Genomic DNA, 23262 nt, shown 5'->3' on the forward strand with positions numbered 1-23262 from the left:
AAGAACGTTAGAATGGCCTTGACAGCAACAGCGACAAACCTAGAAGAAATTGTAAAATCACCTCCCACTAGAGACTAGTACATCAACTAAGACAATAGCAAAACCACAAGAAAGTGGGTTGATGCAGAAAATCTGGACATCTGTTACCAACTGAGGTAGCTACAATGAAGAAACTACCCCAGAATCAAACATTGCTCAAAAATTTAGAAAAGCAATAACAAATGGCGTGTATAAGTGGGCTCAGTAAGCAGCAACTAAACATAGGATGGACAATTGCATTTTGTGTAGCAAATCACATTTGAATGATCTTTTAATACTACCTGAACTTGCATCTTTTGAAGAATGTGTTAGGTGGAAAATGTTCAATGTATTCAGAGAAAATACTATATCCCTTTGTGCAACATCGAATGTAGAATTGCCTTAGGTAGTACCAGGGGTAGAAGTGTCTTAAATGAAACTATGTTGGGAGAACATGAATGTACAACATATGATATAAGAACTGAATTAAATGGTCCTCATAATGATAGGTTTACTATTGTAAAAAGTAGATATAAATGTTTCTACAGCTATGGAGATAATGGGATAGATGTGAGAAACACTACAGTTAATTGTTAAATTATTTGGGTGTTAGAAACTGCAGGAGTTGGTAAATTTCATTATAAAGAAATGATTGTGAATCACAAAGGTAAATGTGGTAATATAACTCAAGTAGCATTATCTCTTGAAATGTTAAAGAATCAGGAAAAAGGTATAGCTGATAGTTTCAGGATGTGTGAGCAGAACAAACTCTTGAATGTCTTCCTAAAAGACTGAACAGGTCTCTATTTTAGTTAGAGCGATTAAACGGGTGTTTTCATTTGTGATTTCACTGTTGTTACAGAGGTGTCTGTAAGGAAGGATCTTGTTTAAATGTCGTATTTAGAATGACATTATAAGGGTTTTCTTATTCTCTGTATATTGTACATAACTGAGATAACCTCAGGCTAGGCATTACATGCTCATGCCGCTTCACGGTTCATTAATAGTGTTTTTATTTCATTTTTGACTGGATCTTTTACTCCTATCTGTGTTATTGATTGGAGATGTTTGGTCCAGTTTATTTGTGTGTATACGGTTGATATCTTTTTTCTTCCATCCTTTTACTGTTACTTTGGTTTGTGGGACTAATTAGTCCCAGAGGAGGGATTTATGTGGGAGTTAATGTACAGAAGCTAGATGCAGCTGCTATGCTGAAGAAACATAATTGAATAGCAGGAAGTAGCAAGGACAATGAGTACATTGTCGGGATAGAGAGCTAGGGGGCTACTAGGGGCAGCTGATATGTTGAGCCACTAATGTAAACAATGAGTACATTGGCCGGATAGAGAGGTGGGGGCATGCAATACAATTGCCATCTCTGAGTAGGATGTCATGCCAAAGATTGCATTAGCTGAGAACATAGATACATTTGTGCCTTCTGACATACCAATGTCAGGAGGAAGGATGGTGGCAAATTGACCAACATGTGAACCATATGCAATAAATGTATTATTTGTTGTATGAGATAGGGGGTTCTGCCACCATTGTAATCCAAACCGGAACAGATGTGTGCGTCATCAGGCGTAAACAAGCAAGAAACTCGGGTTGGAAGACAATGGTAGCGGAAGGGTTAAGGGGATGTACCCATATGCTGTATGTGCATAAAAGCAGAGCCGATGCTCAGGGAAGTTAGATGTTCTGCGGAACACCTCGGCTTTTGCTACTTTGTATTAAAGCCTATATTGAATTCATAAGTTCTTGTAAGAGTATTATATTCTTAAGACAATTTTCCACGACAAACGCTGTGCACTACTCCCTTCACACAACAGCGCAAACTGGCTCTAACCAGAATAGAAAGAGGAGTGGGAGGCCCCGGTGCACAACTGAGCAAGAGGACAAGTACATTAGAGTGTCTAGTTTGAGAAACAGACGCCTCACAAGTCCTCAACTGGCAGCTTCATTAAATAGTACCCGCAAAACACCAGTCTCAACGTCAACAGTGAAGAGGCAACTCCGGAATGCTGGCTTTCTAGACAAAGTTCCTCTGTCCAGTGTCTGTTCTTTTGCCCATCTTAATCTTTTATTTTTATTGGCTAGTCTGAGATATGGCTTTTCCTTTGAAACTCTGCCTAGAAGGCCAGCTTCCTGGAGTGGGGTCAATTGCATTGATAAAATGCAATTGTGTTTGTTGTCCGTAGCTTATGCCACCCATACCATAACCCCACCGCCACCATGGGCACTCGGTTCACAACGTTAACATCAGCAAACTACACGACACCTTACACGTGGTCTGTGGTTGTGAGGCTGGATGGATGCGGCATATGGTAGAGAAATTAACATTCAATTATCTGGCAACAGCTCTGGTGGATATTCTTGCAGTCAGCATGCCAATTGCACACTCCTTCAAAACTTGAGATATCTGTGGCATTGTGTTGTGTGACACATTTTAGAGTGGCCTTTTATTACCCCCAGCACAAGGTGCACCTGTGTAATGATCATGCTGTTTAATCAGCTTCTTGATATGCCACAGCTGTCAAGAGGATGGATTATCTTGGCAAAGGAGAAATGCTCACTAACAGGGATCTAAACAAATTTGTGCACAAAGTTTGATAGAAATAAGCTTTTTGTGCGTATGGAAAATGACTGGGATCTTTTATTTCTGCTAATGAAACATGAAGCCAACACTTTCCATGATCTGTTTATATTGTTGTTCAGTGGAGATGGAAAACACATCCTAAGAAAGGGGGAAGGAGAGGAGATGAGGAATCCACTTCAGACTATTTAGCTGCGCCTGAGGCTCTGGCAAGCTGGCCAACCATGTGACCCAATTAGCTAATGAATTACCTCAATCACAGCACCACCCCCATATAAAAGTGCCAGAGAGAGAACATGCTACTCATCAACTGTTGTTTTGTCTAGGATACTGTCAGCACATGGTGGTAGTTGATGTTGTGTTAACTAGCAGGGGTAGTTTACTAGCTGTTAGGGTTAGAAACGTCTACTGCTCAATGGCTTTTTTTTTTTTTTCTTTGGGGCAAGTTTGGTGGTGAGCTTAAATGTTTTGATTAAGTGTTTTGATGCTGGCACACTATGTTGACCTGTGCTTATGTTTTACTTGCAGGGTATTTGTACTCCTGTCTATATGGCCTAGTGTAAGATGTTCTGACCATCCAAAAGGTAAACTTAAATTGGGTGAGATTAGCCTTTTATACAAGCTATAGAACACTAGTATGAATAGTTGGTCAGAATCATTTAGCTTCCACCCTTCAGATTCTCACCTTGTGTCTAATATAGGGGCCATTGAGACTGCATGTCGGGATCGATACCTGTTGGTGACAATCCAACTGTCATTCGCTGGGAATGAACCTCGCTTTGAAGCGGTTGGTAAGTAGCCTTTTAACCTTATCTGATGCCAAATGGGCCTGAAATCAGGTTTGGTCAGCTCATGAACTTGGCATCTCAAAATGTCTTGGCCAGTGTTTGGTAGCTGGTGCTGACAGGAAGTCTCTCCCTGCTGTATATTTCAGTCTTTCACTGTGCTGTTGGACCACTTAGGAAGAAATACAATTTCAACTTAATGACTTGAGCATATTCAAATCATTTGATTTGACCCAATCCTTTACCCCCAACTAGATGCTGATGGTCTTCACCCCATCACTAAGCAGTATGGGTCAGAGTGTGGCTACATGTTCAGTATCCTCCCTCTGTCTGGCCATGCTGAGCTCAGAGCTTCCTACTTCTCCTGCCACACTGACAACCAGGTTCATATATTTTCTGTGCATTGTAGTCTTGTCAAAGCCTCAACCCATGGGCTCACTGGGTAAATCAACATTTCAATTAAGTGACATAGAACAAGTGTGGTGTAGACATTGACTTGATATCTGTGCCCATGGGCAGGGTTTTTAAATAATATTTTCTAGTTTAATTGCTACCAGGTATCTCGGTTGATGGTTTTGTGTCTTAGGACGATGAGGTGTTCACTTTTAGTTTCAACTTGATCACCGCTGCGAGTGGAGTGGAAACGACCTACACTGTGACTGCAACCTGCTCCCTCCCTCTACCCTGGTCACCCAGAGAAGTCAGCTGTGAGGAGAACTATATGGAGGTACTGATGCATGGATCTAGAATGTGTATCCAGGGATCTTTAAGGTTGAGGTGGGCTTGTGTATTCTTATAGGAGAGTGATCTGTTATGTTACCCTGTAGGTGTCAATGAGGAGTGACGTGTCCTGTCTATATGGTACAACAACGGATGCCTGGACTGCTGCCCTTGCTACAGTAAGCTTAAGGCTATTTGGCAAATTCTCAATTAGATGAGCTCCACCAGTTTGTCCCCATACCACCATGCCTGCCCTGTCTCTTGTTCCCCCATCAGGCCCACCACTCTGCCACGTCTACCTGGCAGGTGATGTTCCAGCAGGAGGGGCAGCAGCTGATTCCTATGTCCTTCTCAGAGGCTCGGGAGCTGGGCTACGTGTTCCATCTCACCCAGGGCAGGCTGGTGTTCCGCTCACCCTACACACCACGGTCTGTCATGGGGTCTGTCTCCATGGTGAGGATTTAAATGTCCTGTTCAATGGCTTCCTTTATCTTGAGTGTCTTCAGGCTTGCTCAATTTGACATTAAATACCTAGACTGGTGGCTGTATTCCGAGGGTCTTATATTGCGTCAAGTTTCAAACAGGGTTATGCTGGATGGGAAGCAAGCCACTTATTTAGATTACGGAAATGCCCCCTTTTGTACTGTTGGCAAGGATACTTCATCCATCCTTCAATTCCAGGTGAATGGTTCATTGGTGGAGGTGGTCCATCCCATACTGTTCTCCAGGCAGAGATGGGTGGTTATGATGGTGGACTGGATTGTTGCGTGCAGCACTAGTAAGTTCCAGGGAAATATCATCCCCCACATAATCAAGGCTCAGACCTGAAGGGACTGGATCGTCTTAAGCAATAGTGATTGCTCAATTAAGCAAATACTACTTTCACCTATGAAGTTATTTCAGATCAGTGAGATGTTTTGATCACTCAGTTGGAGAGGCAGAGTTGCTCATTGGGTCCTAACACTTGTAATCTCTATCCAGATGAAGGGTTGTATGATGGGGTGCAGCTGGTCTGGCAGACCCCCACTCTGCTGTCCCCGCTGGTCTCTGTCCTCTCTGGGTTGGAGAGCAGCAAGATCTCAATGGGGGTGGCTGGGCAGCTCCTGGATGAGCCCATCACAGCAGAGCGAGGCTACAGCCTGGACATCGGTGACACCACCGTCCAGATCAGCATCCCCTTCAACGCTGCTGGAGGATACAGAAAAGTCAGTAGCATACTAGGCCCACATCTGACCCTTAACATGCAGAAATTTACCTTGTATTCTGATGCTGAGAAGCTGCAAATGGCTTCAGTCACTCATGTCCTCTGTACACCTTGAATATTGTACCATATAACCTAATGGCAGATGCTTCATAACGGTTTCAATTCTTCCAGAGCTTTGTGATGGACAACATGTACCATGAGTTCTATGTGGTCCGTCTCTACTATGAACAAATCTTTCTTGATGACTGTGGTGTGGAGACCAGACTCCGCCTCCACAGGCCCATGAACACATCACTTCTGATCCAGCACCTCTCCATCATTAACCGTAAGGAGTTCTACTAGCCAATCCGAAGTGGCTCTTCAGCTCCATGGTCATGGTTGCTAATGACCCTGTCCTTCTCCCACCACAGAAACAGTCCTTGAGGATCGCGTGTTTACTGTGTACTTGGGGAACCTCTCCTACGATGTTGACTTGGTGGCTGTGAAGCTCAATGGCCACAACTTCACCATACTAGAGGCGAATAAAAGTGGCCTCATCATAACCATGGTCCCCCAGCCCGATAGTACCCTACATGCCTACATTCTCAGGGTGCCATTTGAGGATGCTGTTCACAAGCTGGTAAAGAACAATTTCTACTTACTCTTTAATGAACTACTGTGGTTTTTCTCAGCATTTCCTCATGACTTCTCATTGGAGGAGATCCAAGGTTTCTCCCCTCAAACTTTGTCCAATGGGTTTTGGACCGGAGATTCACTCCTCGTATGTTGATGTGAGATTTTGTTTCTCAATGAGTGTTCATATCCATAGTACTCTACCGAGGGGCTTCTTCAGTTCTCATTGGACATCAACTACACTTTGGTCATCCTGCCTCAAGAGGAGCCCTACTACTACCTGGCCTCAGTTGTGGCTCAGTTCAATGACGTCTGTAAGTTGAATTGAACTTTATTAAGAGACCTGGGCTGGAAGTGACATTCCTCACGATGGTATTCCTAGCCTTCTGGGTAGTGTTTACCCTCGATGTCATCTTGGGCTGTTCTCTTCACCAGTTCCTCCGGTCTTCAATGGTGTCTGCAATGAGAAAAGCATCAGTTTCCAGATGGACCATAAGCCATTTGATTACCTGTGGGAGGTGGGTGTTGGCCGTTACCTTCTGACCCCAAATCTGGCAGCCAAGTGGGGCTACATCATGCAGAATGACAGCAAGAGTCTGACCCTGGAAGTGCCCCTCTTCTCTGTTGGCTACACTTATAAGGTGAGATGCTCATTGGTCAATTGCTTAAACTGACTGGTCATTGGGTAAAGTAGGAATTAAAATTATTTAAAATGTACCTGCTCTTTTTTTCCCCCCCAGGACATCAATTTGAAGCAGTTCTACGGCTCTTTTGAAATTCACTCAAGACTTCCCAAGACCTTTGAGGTGACGAGTTCCTTGGCCAAAGCTTGTCTCTTCCAGACTACTGAGGTCATAGGTAACTGCTAGTGCCTCAATTAAGCTGCAGGCGAAGTTTATTGCCTCACTGTTCATGGTGTCGATCATTTACTTTGTTCTAGCCCAGCTCTAACAACTTTTTCTAGTGTGTTCCACTGAAGGGGTGGTGACAGTGGTTACTGATGTGGCTCTGGCCATCCCTGGAGCTGAACCCAAAAGAACCTTCCTCCTGGACTCCACCTGCAGGCCTCAAGAGACAGATGACACCAGGGTTCTCTTTAGCTTTGGACTCCACACCTGTGGTACCAGGGTCCAGGTATAACTGTCTAACCATAACATTTTAATCATTAAAAGGATCAAGTGACTGGCCCTACCAGTGACTACTTCAAATAAAAGCTCCAGTCAGCATCTTATCTCGTAACCCAGAACTAAACTTGCTTCATTTGGTCAGCTGCTTAACTTAGTTCTGGGTACATATGTCTTAGAAATTGCCACTTCTAGTGTGACGTCTCAGCTAAAGTCCCCCTAATTTCACATTTTTACCATCCCAATCGTTCAAGCATCGCCTTCGCCCCAATCCTGATGCGGCCAAACAATCTGCAGGTAAAACTAACACCGGATATACTGCTGTCATCAATGCATTCCATCCCGTCATTGGTTCATGCGCAGAATCAGTCCATGAGATTAGCAAGCCTTCTCAAACCGTCAGCATACAGGCTGAATTTTTAAAAATTCAGACTTAGACTGATGGGTGTTATGACTTTGGCCTGTCGGTAAGGTTTATGACCCCCTTCCCTCTCTGACTCTACTGAAGGACTCTTGAATAGCCTTTGTTTAACAGAGTCCTTAATGAATATGATGTCAGTTCGGTTGTCATCTGAGACATTGTGACTGACAGGACAAACTGTATCTGGGGAAAGTCTAAACCTTCTAGGTATCAGATTCACATGGAATTGTTGTGCAATTTAAATGTTTGAATATGAAACTATTTGAAGTTTAAATTTTAGCTTCCAAATGAGAGAATTGGTTTCATAAGGTTAGAGCCCTGTGCAATCAGTGGCCCGCCCCTGTGAAGAGACATGGGTTATTACCTATGAAACACACCCTTCTCTCCCTCCACTATATAAGCCCTTGACACAAATGTTACCTTTTGTTCCGAGGACGATGGTCCAGATGTTAAAAAGGACTAACGTGTCAACTACAAAACTAAGCCAACCTCAGCGTGAGCTTTGGTTTGGAATGCTATGAACTTTGAACTCTTATTCACTAAAGAAGTGAGACATCCTAGCCGTTGCGGCAGCTGTAAACGTGGGCTAAGAAAGGACGGACGACATATCCAGTCAAACACACAATGACGATACTACAACGTATCCAATTTACCACAGTGACATTCTTCTGAGGATAGGAAGATCTGTTGGCCAGCATCTACAACCTACCAAAGCGCAGCTCGGAGTAAATATTTATTGCATTTTCCTTCTCCAAATTGGCAGTAATTTATAATGCATAAGATACTGTATTTACAATAGCACAGCTTCTCCCTTTGTTCCTCAGTCTTCCCACTCTTTCACTCAAACCCAACCCCCTCCTTTTGTGTAACCAGCCGTCATGTCGGCTCCGTCCACCAGGGATGTTTTCTGTATGACATAATTTGTTTTCTGTGTAAATGTGATTAGTTAGGTATTTAGTAAATAATTAAACCTTTTTTTTTTGTATTGCTGATTTAACTTGTTAGCCAGGGTTTGAAGATGAGCAAGAATTTACAACTTTCAGATGAGACTGAAATAAAGTGATTAATATTGACTGCTATTGATGTAAAATATTACTAGGTCTTTAGGAGTTTATTCGGAAGATAACAGCTCTAAACATTCTTTCGTGGTGCCCCGAATTTCTAGTTAATTACATTTACATGATTAGCTTAATCAGGTAATATTAATTACAGGCTTTTATTGCATGTCATATCACTTAATCCGGCATAGCCAAAGATGCGACAATGTCTATTTCTCATGAGGCCTGACAAGGGAACAACCATTAGTTTTTAGACATGGCTTGCAACAGTTTAATGATTGTCATTGAATTACGTTCAGGCTTGTGACGTCCTCTTGTCTTCCAGGTTGACCATCAGCATGTTACCTACGAAAATGAGATCAATGTTGAGCACACGATCCAATCTGTGACAGAACCGTTCAAAACCAGGGACACTGCCTCTGTGTACGTGACTTCACTAATCTATTGCCTCATTGGTTGACATAAATATTCACCTTAGTTATTAACTCTCACTACAGGCACTTGCGGCTTTAATGTTCAGTTCTCTTTTTAGGGTGACAGTGCGGTGTGTCTATCCACTGAGTGACCTATACAAGCTGTTTGCATATTGGCGGTTTGACGCAGACTCTCCAGGAGTTGGCACCATCTTGACTAGAGTTCCTGTAAAAAGTAAGTGCTCTGTTGTCGTGCAGCTAAAGAGGGTGGTAAAACTGCTACAGCTTTTTACACCTAACTCTCTGTCCAATCAAAGTATTTCAGCCCACCTTTCCACCCACTACCTTAACCACCACCAGAAGACCATTGACGTCCACAACTACTTCCAACACAGGCCTGAGTCCTGGGAGGGAAATGCCTGGCATCCACCCTAGGGCTAAATATGTCAAAGTCTTCAGCTGGCAAATGAACCAACCTAAAGGAACCACTTAGGCCGAGACCCCAGTCACCTTCCATACAATGGTATGAGATGAAGTCTGTTCTGTGTCATATTTCTAGATGAGGTCTAACTTTATTTTATTCTCTCCACAGGAACTAATGAAACCACTGACTGGATTGCGGTGTTGAACATAAATCTGGTTCTTAATAAATACATTCTCACAATCTGTACCTTGTCCTGATTGGGTTTATATCACAAGTGAGGACTTTCTTTGGTAACAGTAAGTGGGCTAGTATAATTTGTTTGATGCATTGGAATAACTTTAATCTCAAAGATCCTAACTTGACTCATGTTTTTAACTTATGAGGCATGTTGTCCTTTAAGGGGTGATCAGCAGTTCTAACCGTAGCCACCCTGCCACTTTTAGTCAACTGCTGCAGGATGGGGCTTGACTAACTTCAGACTGTGTTTTGGCAGCAAGGTGTGACTGTGAGAGCAAAATAATTACCCATGTTGAGGCAAGTGTTACAAATGACTGAGTAAAGCAAGCTTCAGGTATTAAGTTATTTCATAACATTCATTTTTGGATTTATTTTTCAACTACAGATTCCCCCTTAATCATTCTATAACTTACTAAGCCTTTGTAGGCATGACTTTCTAGTATTTAACTTGAAATGGCACATGGCCTGCATAGCTGAGCATATTTGCTATAGAGAACCATGAAAGGCTATTGCTGCTTCTCTTCATGTTATTTCAATGTCTTCAGTGAGAATTCATAAGGTGGTTGCTAGAATGTGTAGAATTTCACTTGTCATGAGTGTCTAACCAATTGGTTATGCCTAGAATTTATGGCTCATACACTGTCAAGTTATATACATTGTACCTGGATGCTATAAGGCTGTTAATAACAGGTACCCCAATTCTGACCTTATACAATGCATTAGCCAGTGTGAAGTTGCATGTGACTGAAATGCTAAATTGTAACTGGTCCCATCAGACAGTGGCATAGGTCTACATTGCACTACTACAGGTGGCACAAGTCATATCCTGGTAGAAGTGCATCAGCCAATTTAAAATCTTTGAAGTTGGCGGTGTTCCGACACTTGTTCAATGATGGACGTGTCATAAGGCTACTTGAGTCACAGCAGTTGCTTTGATAATCAGTATCACATTTGACTGGTCAAATTGCTCCAGACAACTAGCCTACAGCTAGACACCAATACTCATCCAACAATGGTAGGCCTGTAGTTTACTTTTGGTTAGAAGCATTTGATTTTGCAATGTCATAGGCATACATTATTTTTGGATTTGTGTGCACATGAGAACTCTAAGCGAGACATGTGAGTGCAATTTCAGAGATCCAGGAATTGTACATTTTATTTGGTAATTCAAATGCTTAATTACATAATGTAAGGAAAGGTAGTGTTCGGTCGCATAATCGGGGACGAGTCCAAGCATTCAACTCCTTACTTATGGACAGCTCATGAACTAGGGTGTCAACGTTTTGCTTGAACTCGTATTATATTTAATGCAGGCTACCTGTTTGGCATGTCTTTGTAAATTGCCCCTGCTGAGAGGGTAGGCAGTTTACCCACTCTTTCAGACAAATACATTGTGGGTATAGGGACTAACTGAACAATAAATAACATGTAAAGTGTTGGTTTCATGAGCTGAAATAAAAGATCCCTGAAACTTGCCATGCACACAAAGCTGCTTTTCTCGTTTTGTGCACAAATGTATTTACCTACTGTAACGGTTTTGACTTGAGGTTATTTATCGGGGTGCCAGGTAGGTTGTGCCTACCAGAGAAAATATTGGTTTCTGCTTTTAGTTTGGGAGGGAATGAGTCCCATCTGGTCCGTCAAGTCTACACCAATACAAAGGACTCATGGAAATACACTTTTCATAAACCCTTAACATTGGAAATAACTTAAACAACTTCCTTTGCGTGGTTGTATTACTAACAAATGATCACACACACACACAACAATATACAATAATGAGCTTTAGACAGCTCTAGTTCCTCCAGAAATGTCCTGTACCTCAGGCCTAAAGAGTCCAGCCCGGTAAACAAGTTCAGGGAACTCAAGTGTCCTTAGTCACGCAATGTTTGTCCGTTCATAAACCCAGTGTCAATCATACAATCAAAATAAATATTTTACCACAACTATAAAGCGTATCACATCTTAGTAAATCCTCAACTACAACTAACTACATAAATCATCACGGTATACATCACACCAAAACAAATGAAATACCGTATACAAAAAAAAGGTTGTAGTCAGTCGGTCAGACAAGCCAATCCGCCGACAGATCTCCAGCGGAGAAAGGCCACGAAAAACAACGGAGAGGTGTAGTCCACGGATGCAAAGAGTGGATCCGATCCTGGGTAAAACTTGCTATTAGGCTACACAAAGCACACTTTTAAAGCAACACAACAAACGGAAGAGAGACGCTTCAGAACTGAGGGTTGAACACATCCTCATTCACGTTTCCATCACAACCCCACTTTTGCACAGCTGATGCTGGCTATTTCATTGGGAATTAAAGGGGAAGCGCCCTATTGGAAGGAGAAGCACTATTTAATTAAGAATTAAAGGGGAAGCGCTCTATTGGAAGGAGAAGCACTGAGACGGTTCAGGAAAATTCAGGGCCGTCACACACCCCCTCCCCTGGAAAAAGCCGACCATTGCCCTGGAAGGCACATCTTGGTCGGGGAAACCGAGAAAGGTCTCTTCATCACTTTCCTCTACAAAAATATTCATTACTTTTTGGCGCTCACGCTCCTCAGCCGAGGGGTCACAGGCCTTAAGGCGTGAGACTTCTGGGTCTGGGAATCCGAGAAAAGTCTCCTCACTTTCCTCTTCAAAGATCTCCAGGGCCTTGCGGCGCTCAATCTCCTCCAATTCCTCAGCCGAGGGGTAACAGGCCTTAAGGCGTGAGACATGGACAACGCGCATATCTTCACCTGTGTCCTCTTTCACCACTCGGTCGTTCAAAGGGCCTCTCTGCTCCACAATCCTATATGGTCCTTGCCATTTAGGAGCGAGCTTGGCCGAGAAGAATTGTTCAGCTTTTGAATAAGGATGAGAGCGAAGCCACACCCGATCACGAAGCTGGAACTGCATGTCTCGTCTCTTCTTATCATAATTTCTCTTCTGCTTTGAGTCGAGCCTGGATCATGTTCTTTGAGACAAGAGCTCTCAAGTTGTGGAGATGGACTACCTGGTCATAGCAAGCAGCGTCTGGAGTAACCTGCTGGGGCTGTAGCACCATCTCCAAGGGTCCTCGGAGGGGACGACTCAGGTTCAGCTCTGCAGGTGTGACTCCAGTGGACTCTTGCACAGCAGAATTCAGGGCAAATCGAAACTCGTGAAGGTGCTTGTCCCAGTGTTTGTGCTGGGTCCCTACATAGGAAGCAACCATTGTCTTCTGAGGTTGGTCTGTGGGTGATAGGCCGTGGTCAACTTCTGTCTCAGGTTCCATCTTTGGCAGGTCTCCTCAAAGAGATCAGAGACAAATTGGGAACCTCGATCAGACAGGATGTAATCAGGCACTCCCCATCGAGTCAGGATCTCTTTCGTAAGGATGTTAGAGACGGTCCTTGCTGTGGCCTGCCGCAGGGCAAAGAGCTCCACCCACTTGGAATAGTAATCAACAAAAACAAGCATGTACACATTCTGATTGGAGCTTCTAGGAAATGGACCCATCAAATCCACTCCTAACATTTCCCAAGGTCGGGTAACCACAGTTTGCTGCAACTTGCCAGCAGGCTTTCTACCTTCTGGTTTGAACATTTGACAAACCTGACAGTTTCGGATGTGTGACTTTACATCCATGCTCAAATGTGGCCAGTACAGTAATGCTTGCAACCGCTTGTAGGTTTTGAACCTGCCCAAATGACCAGCTAACGGGTCTTCATGGAAATGTTGAAGCAGTTGAAGGCGTAGAGTTTCAGGTATGTACATTTGGTATAGTGTTCTGTGAGGTAGTTGTACAACTCGGTAGACTTTGTCTTCAATGATGGTCAGCTTGGTGGTAGGATTGACCATCTTTTCTCCATCTTCCAGGATAGTCTGGTACAAAGCCTGTACTTCTGGATCATCCTGTTGGGCTTTCCAAATGGCCTCATCAGAGATGGGAAAGTCAGTTTTGGGTGAGTCTCGACTGCTTGACAGGACAGTAGCACATGTAAGATGAGGGCCACCATTACCACCAGCAGGAGCTCTGGATAAGGCATCTGGACCAGTGTTGTATATTCCTTTCCTGTATTCTACTGCAAAGGTGAACTCTTGCAACCGTAGAGCCCATCTTATAAGTCTGGTGCTTGGTTTGTTGGTCTTGAACACCCACCCAAGGGAGGAATGGTCAGTGACCACAGTGAAGTGTCTTCCCTCCAGGTAGTACCTCCACTTTTCCAAAGCCCAGACAACTGCAAGGCACTCTTGCTCGGTTGTGGAGTAGTTCCGTTCTGCTCCATTCAATGTTCGACTGGCGAACGCTAGCACTTCTTCAGTGCCAAGTCCAGTGTGTTGGACTAGGACAGCACCAAGTCCAACATCCCTTGCATCAGTGTTAACAACAAAGGGGCAATCAAAGTTGGGATGACCCAAAATGGGAGGTGTGAAGAGGTGTCGTTTCAGGGTTTCAAAAGAGGTCTGGCACTCTGCCGTCCATCGGAATTTCGCACCTTTTCACTTCAATGCGTTGAGGGGTTCTGCCACCTGGGAGAAGTTCAACACAAACCGATGGTACCATCCAGCCATCCCAAGGAACCGTTGAAGGGCCTTGAGTGTGGTTGGGACAGGGAAATCTTGCACTGCCTTGGTCTTTTCAGGATCCACATGAGTGCCGTCAAAAGACACAATATGGCCAAGGAACTTCAGGGAGGTTTGGCAGAAGTTGCTCTTCTTCATGTTCAATGTCAGACCAGCTTCCCTTAGCTTGTCCAAAACTGCTTGAAGATCTTGAAAGTGTTGTTCTCTGTTCTGGGAGTAGATAATTATATCGTCCAGGTAGACGAAACAGATCTTCCCTTTGAGCTCACCTAACGCAATCTCCATGAGTCTTTGGAAAGTGGCAGGTGCATTCTTTAATCCAAAAGGCATCACCTTAAAGGAAAACAAGCCCTCAGCACAGACAAAAGCAGTCTTGTCCTTGCTTTCCTGGTCCATCTCAACCTGCCAATAGCCACTATTGAGGTCAAGGGTAGTGAACACAACCGCACCAGACAATGACTCCAGGATCTCTTGGATGGTGGGAAGAGGATAGGCATCAGTCTGAGAAACCTTGTTGGTCTTCCTATAGTCCACACAAAATCTAAGACCACCGGTCTTTTTTGGGATGAGGACAACAGGAGCAGCCCAGGGAGAGGATGAACGTTCAATTATATTTTGTGTCAACATATCATTAATGAGTCCCTTTTGGATGATTAGCTTCGCTGGGGACAAACGATATGGCTTCTGCTTGATCGGCATTTCCTGTGTAAGGAATATTTTGTGCTTCAGGAGCCCGGTACGTCCCAGCTTTGAAGTACATACATCAGCGTTATTCTGCAGCTGTTCCAACAGCCTTAACTCCTCTGGCTGTTCCAGCTGAGCTCTTCTCACAGCCTGTAAAAGGAGATCATCAGAAGGATTATTAAGGGTTAGTGGTACTGGAGCAATGGCAGAGAAGACTCCCACATTTGGACCCCAATCATGTAACTTTGTAGCTTCTGACTGGAAGAAATGCTTCCTGCTCGGATTGTATGGAAACCAGTAGCAAATCAATTCCCAACACGACAGGAAAAGCAAGGTTCTTGGTTTGTAGGATAACAGAAGGAATCATATAGGAGTGGTTACACAGGCGGAACTCTACCTCACTCCATCCAAGTGGTCGTTTAGCCTCACCATCAGCCAGATAGAGTGGACCTTCTGTCCACGGCTTCAAGTTGTAGTGTGGACCTTTAACCTCCTTCCACAGTTTCTCATTGAGCAGTGTGTAGGATGACCCGGTGTCCAGGATGGCTCTTCCTGTCCATGGACCTATGGACAGGGGTACCACCAGTTGGTGCGGTATTAACTGAAAGGAAGGGGATGTCGATGGGGGGGGGGCGTAGGCAGTGACTCTTGGGGTTTCAACTCTGGTCAAAGCACCCAGAGTAGGATGGTCGTTCCTGCGAAGAGAGTTAGGTGTGTTTGCCTGTTGTGATTTGTGGTTTCTGGAAGAGTTTACTTGATATGGTCTTGGACATGTAGCTGAAGAATGTCCCGTTTGGCTACATCTCCAACAGAACATGGGAGGGGTCTTGGCTGGATACTCTGGCTGTTGTTGATGGTCTGGCTTGGGTAACGGTTTGGGTGTCTTTCTTTCTCTGTTCATATTGCTGTTGGCATTCTCTGTCCTTCTCGAACTGCTGTCCCAGGCGAACCAGTCCATCAACAGTGGTGACTCTTTCTCTGAGTTGACTGGCTAGTAGTGGGTTGATGTTCTTCAGGATCAATTTAATGACCTCTTCCTCCTCAATGCCAGGTTTCCACCTTCTGCACAGGGAGTGGTAACCGTATGCAAAGTCACGGATACTTTCTTTCTCTCTTTGCACTCGATTCCTGACTCTGTCTGCCAGCTCATCTGTGTAGTCCTCAGACAGAAATGCAGAGGAAAACTTGGCCTCAAAGTCAGCCCAGAAGGTAGTGGTGAGACGTGCCACATCCCACCAGTCTCGAGCTGTACCATGCAACACATTCCTCAATGTGGCAAGGAGTTCTTCGTCAGCCAGGGGATTGAGGGCAAGAAAGTCACAACATCTTTCCAGATACATTAGCGGATCAGGACTGTCATCCTTTTTCCCAAAGGTGGGAAATTTCAATTTAATGGGCATCGCCCCCACATGACGTCTACTCAATTCACCATGAACAAAAGAGCTAGGAGGGATTGAGGAAGTAGAGGGTGAGGGAGTTATCGGACCATGAAAATGAACAACAGGATGCATGGTGGATTGCATCCTGCAAGGGGTGGCTGCAGCATGGCCTTGTCTTAGGTGTTCTGAGGTGCCAGCTTGGCCCTCAGTGGTTTGAACAGAAGTGGACACCAGAGAAGCTCTGTGCAAGGAGTTGTGCCTAATGGAGGCCATGTCAACAGACACGTCATCCAAAATGTTAACACAATTAGAGAGCTCTTTCTGCAAGTGGTCTACAGTGTTAACCAGAGGAGAAAAAACTGAATTAACGTCCTTGAGGACCTCAGTGTGATGATGTTGCAAGTGCCACTGGAGAGTGGCAGTGAGTTGGGTTTGTTGGTAGTCAAACTGCTTGTCCATGGCACCAGTAACATCCCGTCTTCCACTCTCATTGAGCTCTGTCAACGTGTGGGTTAGAATGCTCAGTGATTTTCTGAATTCCATGGCACTCTGTTGTTGCTCTTCACTCAGACATTTGAATTTATGGTGGATTAAAGTTTGGAGATGTTGTTGAGTCCGACGAATATCAAGGATGTCACCTTGTAAGACTACAACCTCTGGAGATAAACCAGACAATGGAGGAAGGTTGGGCGTCAGAGGGAGGGCTAGCTCAGTACTTCCACACAGATCCATGTCAATAAGTGAGTAACTGGTTAGACCTCCTGTGGCCTGTGGTCCAGACCGAGCATTCAGATTCCCAGGGCTCTGGCCCAAATCAACATTATGATTTGTATTGTCGGCTCGATGGTCAGAATGGCCCTGTGTATTCCCATTGACAGGTAAGATATGGATGAGCACATTTTCTTGGGGTGAATCCATTGTTTTAATTCCACACAAAAGATTTGCTTTGGTTATTTCTCAATGTTGAGGTCCCATCTGGGGTGTCATTTTTTATGTAACGGTTTTGACTTGAGGTTATCATTTATCGGGGTGCCAGGTAGGTTGTGCCTACCAGAGAAAATATTGGTTTCTCCTTTTAGTTTGGGAGGAAATGAGTCCCATCTGGTCCGTCAAGTCTACACCAATACAAAGGACTCATGTAAAAAGTCAGGATGGAAATACACTTTTCATAAACCCTTAAAACATTGGAAATAACTTCAAAACAACTGTATTCTTTTGCGTGGTTGTATTACTAACAAATGATCACACACACACATATAACAATATACAATAATGAGCTTTAAACAGCTCTAGTTCCTCCAGAAATGTCCTGTACCTCGGGCCTAAAAAGAGTCCAGCCCGGTAAACAAGTTCAGGGAACTCAAGTGTCCTTAGTCATGCAATGTTTGTCCGTTCATAAACCCAGTGTCAATCATACAATCAAAATAACAAATATTTTACCACACAACTATAAAGCGTATCACATTTTAATAAGTCCTCAACTACAACTAACTACATAAATCATCACGGTATACATCACACCAAAACAAATGAAATACCGTATACAAAAAAAAGGTTGTAGTCAGTCGGTCAGTCGGTCAGTCAGACAAGCCAATCCGCCGACAGATCTCCAGAGGAGAAAGGCCACGAAAAACAACGGAGAGGTGTAGTCCACGGATGCAAAGAGTGGATCCGATCCTGGGTAAAACTTGCTATTAGGCTACACAAAGCACACTTTTAAAGCAACACAACAAACGGTAGAGAGAAGCTTCAGAACTGAGGGTTGAATACATCCTCATTCACGTTTCCATCACAACCCCACTTTTGCGCAGCTGATGCTGGCTATTTAATTGGGAATTAAAGGGGAAGCGCCCTATTGGAAGGAGAAGCACTATTTAATTAAGAATTAAAGGGGAAGCGCTCTATTGGAAGGAGAAGCACTGAGACGGTTCAGGAAAATTCAGGGCCGTCACACTACATGTTTGTGAGCATTTTAACTTTGCCGAGATAATCCATCCACCTGACAGGTGTGGCATGTCAAGAAGCTGATTAAACCGCTGGGGATACAAGGCCACTCTAAAAGGTGTAGTTTTGTCACAAAATGCCACAGATGTCTCAAGTTATGAGGGAGTGTGCAATTTGCATGACGACTGCAGGAATGTCCGCCAGATGATTACATTTTCATTCCTCTACCATAAGCCGCGTCCAAGAAGCAATAAAACTGGCCGCCTTTAGACGTTGAGTATCTGGAGCATCAGCATTTCTGGGTTTGATTACAGGCTCATAATGGCCACAAAGAACTTTCTTCTGAAACTCGTCAGTCTATTCTTGTTCTGAGAAATGAAGGCTATTCCATGTGAGAAATTGCCAAGAAACTGAAGATCTGGTGCAACGCTGTGCACTACTCCCTTCACAGAACTGCGCAAACTGGCTCTAACCAGAATAGAAAGCAGTGGGAGGCCACGGTGCACAACTGAGCAAGAGGACACGTACATTAGAGTGTCTAGTTTGTGAAACAGACGCCTCACAAGTCCTCAACTGGCAGCTTCATTAAATAGTACCCGCAAAACACCAGTCTCAACGTCAACAGTCAAGAGGCGACTCCGTCAACAGTCAAGAGGCGACTCCATCCGTTTTCTTTGACATAGAAGAACCCACATTCACCAAAAAGTTATTCAATTCACATGAAATAACATTAGGATCACTATAAGTCCTATTTCCAACAATACATTGAGATGGGTTAGTTGTAGATGCCTTTTTAGAATTGAACAGTTGATAAACGATTTTCCAAGTTGACTTTATATTACTTAAGGATTCTTGGAATTTATTAGTAAAATATATTTTGGGGAATATCCAAAGTAGGTGAGTAAATTTGCAGAATTTAGGGGAGAGGGATTTGTGAGAATTGTTTTATACAACTTGTTTTTTTTTAACTGGATTTTTTTGAGACCGGTTGTAAAACCAAGGTTAAAGTCTGGTAAGCAGACTCCACATCGGCCTGATTCTAATTATTTTTCTATTAAATATCATCAATCAGCATCTTAAAGCGCTCACAATTACTTTAGTTAAATATTCTACATTTAATGCTACAAATTATTCCCATCTGTTCATTTCCAGCTGCCGAAGAGAAGTGGAAAATTGGAAAGGAATCAGAAATATCAAAGTAAAATATACCTGTATTAACCACATTATTCAAAATATTATCAATAAGGTCGGCAGGTGAACTAACTGGTCACTCGCGTGGGCTCATAGATGAGGGAATACAGATCGCTAGAGTATAAATTATTTAAAAAGTCTGATGTCAGTGTGTGGTTCTCACTTTTAAATAAATGTATGTTGTAATCACCCAACAGAAAACACATTTTATCTTCGTTATTAATCAAATCCAAGGTTGATGCAAGGATATCAATGAAACTACCAATGTCAGAATCGGGTGGCCGATAGACGCATTCAGTTAGCACTTCTTTACCAACACAAAATGAACAGGTCATTTTTATGAAAAGAGACTCAACATCAATGTTATCAGATATTGAGGTTCTAGAGTGGTGAACAGTATAGCATGTCCATTAACTCTAGAGGGGTGAGAATTAATAAATTGGTAACCAATCACTGCCCTGCAATAGAATTTAAGACAAATTGAATCACTATTATAGAAGTTAGCAATATTTTATAAAACGATTTAAATGAATGAGCTTACCTGAAGTAAAATCCAGTTGCCATTTATTGAATAAAGCTGCAGATCTTTGATCAACGTCTTCCCAGTGTTCTTCCCATTATGAAAAGTTAGACCGCATGGATGCTTTGTTCATTTTTTTTATACTCGCCTATCCTAAGGACATAATTGACCACGGATTTAAAACAGTTGCTGATATGCAATTTCACTGATCTACAATGCATCTCGATAGTCGTATACGTCATTGAAAGTAGGTTTAATGTATTCAGATGTAGCCTATACATATATTATTCAATCAGAGACGAATCATTACTCCCTGATATGGCCAGCAGGTGGCGCCATGCTCATTTACCAAATGTCAATGCGCATCAATTGTCTATGACGCCTGTGGTTCAATCAACAACAAAACTTGTGCGAACATGTTTTCGTACCTTAAGAGCTTATTGCTAATTCATTAGAAATAGTTGAAGCTTCCAAAACAGTTTTATTAGCTTATTTTATTTGTGCATTGATCGTTGCTGGTCCTTTCAGATTATATTTGTTGTAGTGAAATAGAAAAGTTGTTGCAGCGATATGAGCGACAGACATGGAAGTTCTGCAAAGTTCAATGTGAGTTTTCCAAAATTATAGCCTACTGATACAGACGTAACAATTTAGTAGATTTGGAACAACACACTACAATTGAATTGCGAGGTAGTAGCCTACAATAATAAGCATGAACTGAGTAAATGGAGACGACACAAAAACATGACCATCGTCTAGACTGGTGTGTTTGCTGTTTGACAATTATGCTCGAAATGAGATAATCAGCAGCCAATACCTTTGTCTTATTCCAATATCTGTGTTGTCTGTTCTCCAACAGCAGAGCCCAAGGCAGGTGGTCCTTCCTCCATTCTCCAACAGGACCCTTCACCATCCCTCCTTCCTTCCCCTGTACATGGCAGCCATGGGCTCGGCCCAGTACCCCAGGAGACCCCACCAACAGCCAGGTGAGGACAGGACAGGTGCACCACCACCCCTCTCAGGCGCCTATGTAGCTCTTGGACCCTCTGCTAACTTTTGACCTTTAGGGATTTGGTACATATTAGCCAGGGTTCAAATTACACATTTACTTTTGGGGTTGACTTGGAAATAGTAGGGCTGTGTTTTTTTTTAAACTCTCATCATTTGTTTAATGTTCATCAACACTTTTGACCCCTGAATCCCGATTTTTAAGACCAGCCTCCCAAATGAGTCAAGGCCGATATTTGTTTATTGGACAATTTTTCCCCATCAGTTCCAGTTATGACTCCCTCTGAGTTCTTCTACACGGACCCCACCATGCCACGGGGACAACGGGTACTGAACATCGTGACCGAGTTGCAGGTGAGAGCATCATTCGTCATAATCCATCTCATCAATTATGCAGTCATATGCCTTAATTGCAGATCACTGTAGTGTGCTAGATGCCAACAGAAAGAGAGGGAAAGAGAGAGTACACCCCCAAAACCATCCCCCGTGTATTGATTAAAATCATAAAGCACAACCTATTAAATGCCCCCTTTCAGTGGGGTTATCCAGCTTACTAGAGATTAGTGGGGAATATTAGGGGTCATGGTGGAAGTGGGCTGTCTCTATGGCCTTGGGAGGCGACTGGGATCCTGTTGGGGGCTTGTTCAGAGATTAAAGGGGGATCAGACAGACTGGGGGAGTGTAATTAGATTGCCTCCCTCTAGTCAGACAGGGCGAGTGGGGGAGGAAAGAAATTGGGACGGTAGAACACAGTGTAGAGAGGTCATTTAGTTTGTTTTGGTGTGGAAGTGAGATGGGGTTAGAACCGTAGGGAAGATCCTCTGTTTTCACTGCTGCTGGTGGTTTAGAAACGCTTACATTCGTTGAAGGTAGTCATGAGCAGAACTTATCACAAATGAAACTTGAAATGAAGCAGTTTCTCATTTTACATTTTTGTAATTTAGCATACGCTCTAATCCAGACTTACAGTAGTGAGTGCATACATTTAGACTTTTTTTTGTACTGGTCCCCAGTGGGAATCGAACCCACAACCCTGGCGCTACCAACTGAGCTACATAGGACTCCGCTATTTACGCTATGCACTGGATATACAACAGACCACTTGTGTATTTTGCACACAAAAGCAGTAACTGCACATGAACCATACTCCTCCCTTCTTACCCTCCACGGCAGGTTTTTGAGTGCTTCCAACTCAACACCCCTCGCCCCATCATGTCCTTTTGCCCTGCACCCCCCGTCAGACCTGACCCCTTCAGAACACAAGCCCACCCTACCAGAGACCTGGGTGGCCACACCTGGAGGAGGGACCCTCCCCATCTGCCCATCACCCCCAGGCTGAGGCCCCTCGCACCCAGGCCCAGAGAGAGGGGACGGAGTCAGGCTGTGATCCAGCTAAGCCTGGAGGAGGATCAGGCTATAACCAACCTACTGAAGCTCCATCACCAAAAGCCTGCCCATCCAGAGGTCACTACTGCCGTCATCTCCACCCAGGTAAATAAGGAAGTAGGATGAAATGTACCTCTAGTAGCTGATCTAAGGTCAGCGTTAGGTTTTCCTCCTGAAGGACTGGGGTAGTAATCTGATCCTAGATCTGTGTTTATGGGCAACTTTTTGTGATGCTGTAAAGATACAAAATAAATTCCTAATAATATACAATCTTACTAACAGGTGGCTTGTCCTGAAGGGACATCACTAGTTGATCACACCTCAACCCTTAGCCAGCTATCAGTGGGTCAGTCCATTCCCACCACCAAACCATCTCCAGCTGACGAGATGGGGCTCTTTCATAGAGAGGACCAGCTCTTTGTGTTGGCCATCTTGGAGCCCCAACATCAGAACCAGCCCAGACTGAGGTCTGATGTGGAGCTGGAGGCAGCGAACGCATTGCTCACTATGGATGAGGAGTCGGTCAGTCTGATGGATGATGAAGGGCCCTGGAACCAGACTCAGACCCTGGACAGGCCCTCTAACAGAAGCCCTGAGAATCTACATCTTCAGTACTTCTCACCCGAAGAGTGTGATGGTGATACAGTGCTATTAGAAGACGATGAAAGCTGCCTATCCCCAGAAGCTTTGCCTCCAATGACCAGTATTTGGGATGCCGTGGCTCTGAGAAATGGGACCGTCACAGAGTCTGAGGGGATGGCTGTGGATGCCCTGTTAATACTGGGTGACCTCACAACCCCATGTTGTCCTCATTTCAGTTAGTCGCCCACAAATGTGCACAACATATGACAGTTAATCTCAGGTTCAATTCGAGAAAACAAAACTGTAATTGAAGACCTTTTTACAAGTTAAGTGTGCCCCACAGTTTAATTAACCACTGCATTTTCCTATGTGCCTTTTTGTATTTTGTTACTTGCCAAATAG

At 43.8% G+C, this 23262-nt stretch overlaps 2 protein-coding genes across 4 annotated transcripts; both read left to right on the forward strand.

Moving 5' to 3' along the window:
* Positions 1–2910: 2910 nt before the first annotated feature.
* Positions 2911–9616, forward strand: LOC106608713 (uncharacterized). Of its 3 annotated transcripts, none has more exons than XM_045721717.2 (19): positions 2911–3064; positions 3140–3195; positions 3313–3402; positions 3652–3779; positions 3983–4123; positions 4224–4295; positions 4393–4569; positions 4798–4894; positions 5098–5321; positions 5492–5645; positions 5731–5939; positions 6129–6246; positions 6368–6573; positions 6673–6790; positions 6897–7066; positions 8861–8958; positions 9068–9183; positions 9266–9471; positions 9541–9616. In XM_045721717.2, the coding sequence occupies exons 1-18, from the start codon at positions 2952–2954 to the stop codon at positions 9439–9441; spliced, it is 2463 nt and encodes an 820-aa protein (XP_045577673.2). In that variant the 5' UTR covers positions 2911–2951; the 3' UTR covers positions 9442–9471; positions 9541–9616. The 3 variants fall into 3 exon arrangements, with proteins under 3 accessions (XP_045577673.2, XP_082833600.1, XP_082833599.1); XM_082977474.1 differs by having other exon boundaries at positions 4006–4123; XM_082977473.1 differs by lacking the exon at positions 2911–3064 and having other exon boundaries at positions 3071–3195.
* A 10640-nt stretch (positions 9617–20256) lies between these two features.
* On the forward strand, positions 20257–23100 carry LOC106608756 (uncharacterized). The gene is made up of 5 exons (XM_014206876.2): positions 20257–20490; positions 20744–20870; positions 21158–21246; positions 22066–22383; positions 22561–23100. The coding sequence occupies exons 1-5, from the start codon at positions 20455–20457 to the stop codon at positions 23098–23100; spliced, it is 1110 nt and encodes a 369-aa protein (XP_014062351.2). The 5' UTR covers positions 20257–20454.
* The last annotated feature ends 162 nt before the right edge of the window (positions 23101–23262 follow it).

The sequence above is a fragment of the Salmo salar genome, chromosome 07 (assembly GCF_965601325.2).
Source record: "Salmo salar chromosome 07, fSalSal1, whole genome shotgun sequence".
Classification (NCBI taxonomy): Eukaryota; Metazoa; Chordata; class Actinopteri; order Salmoniformes; family Salmonidae; genus Salmo; species Salmo salar.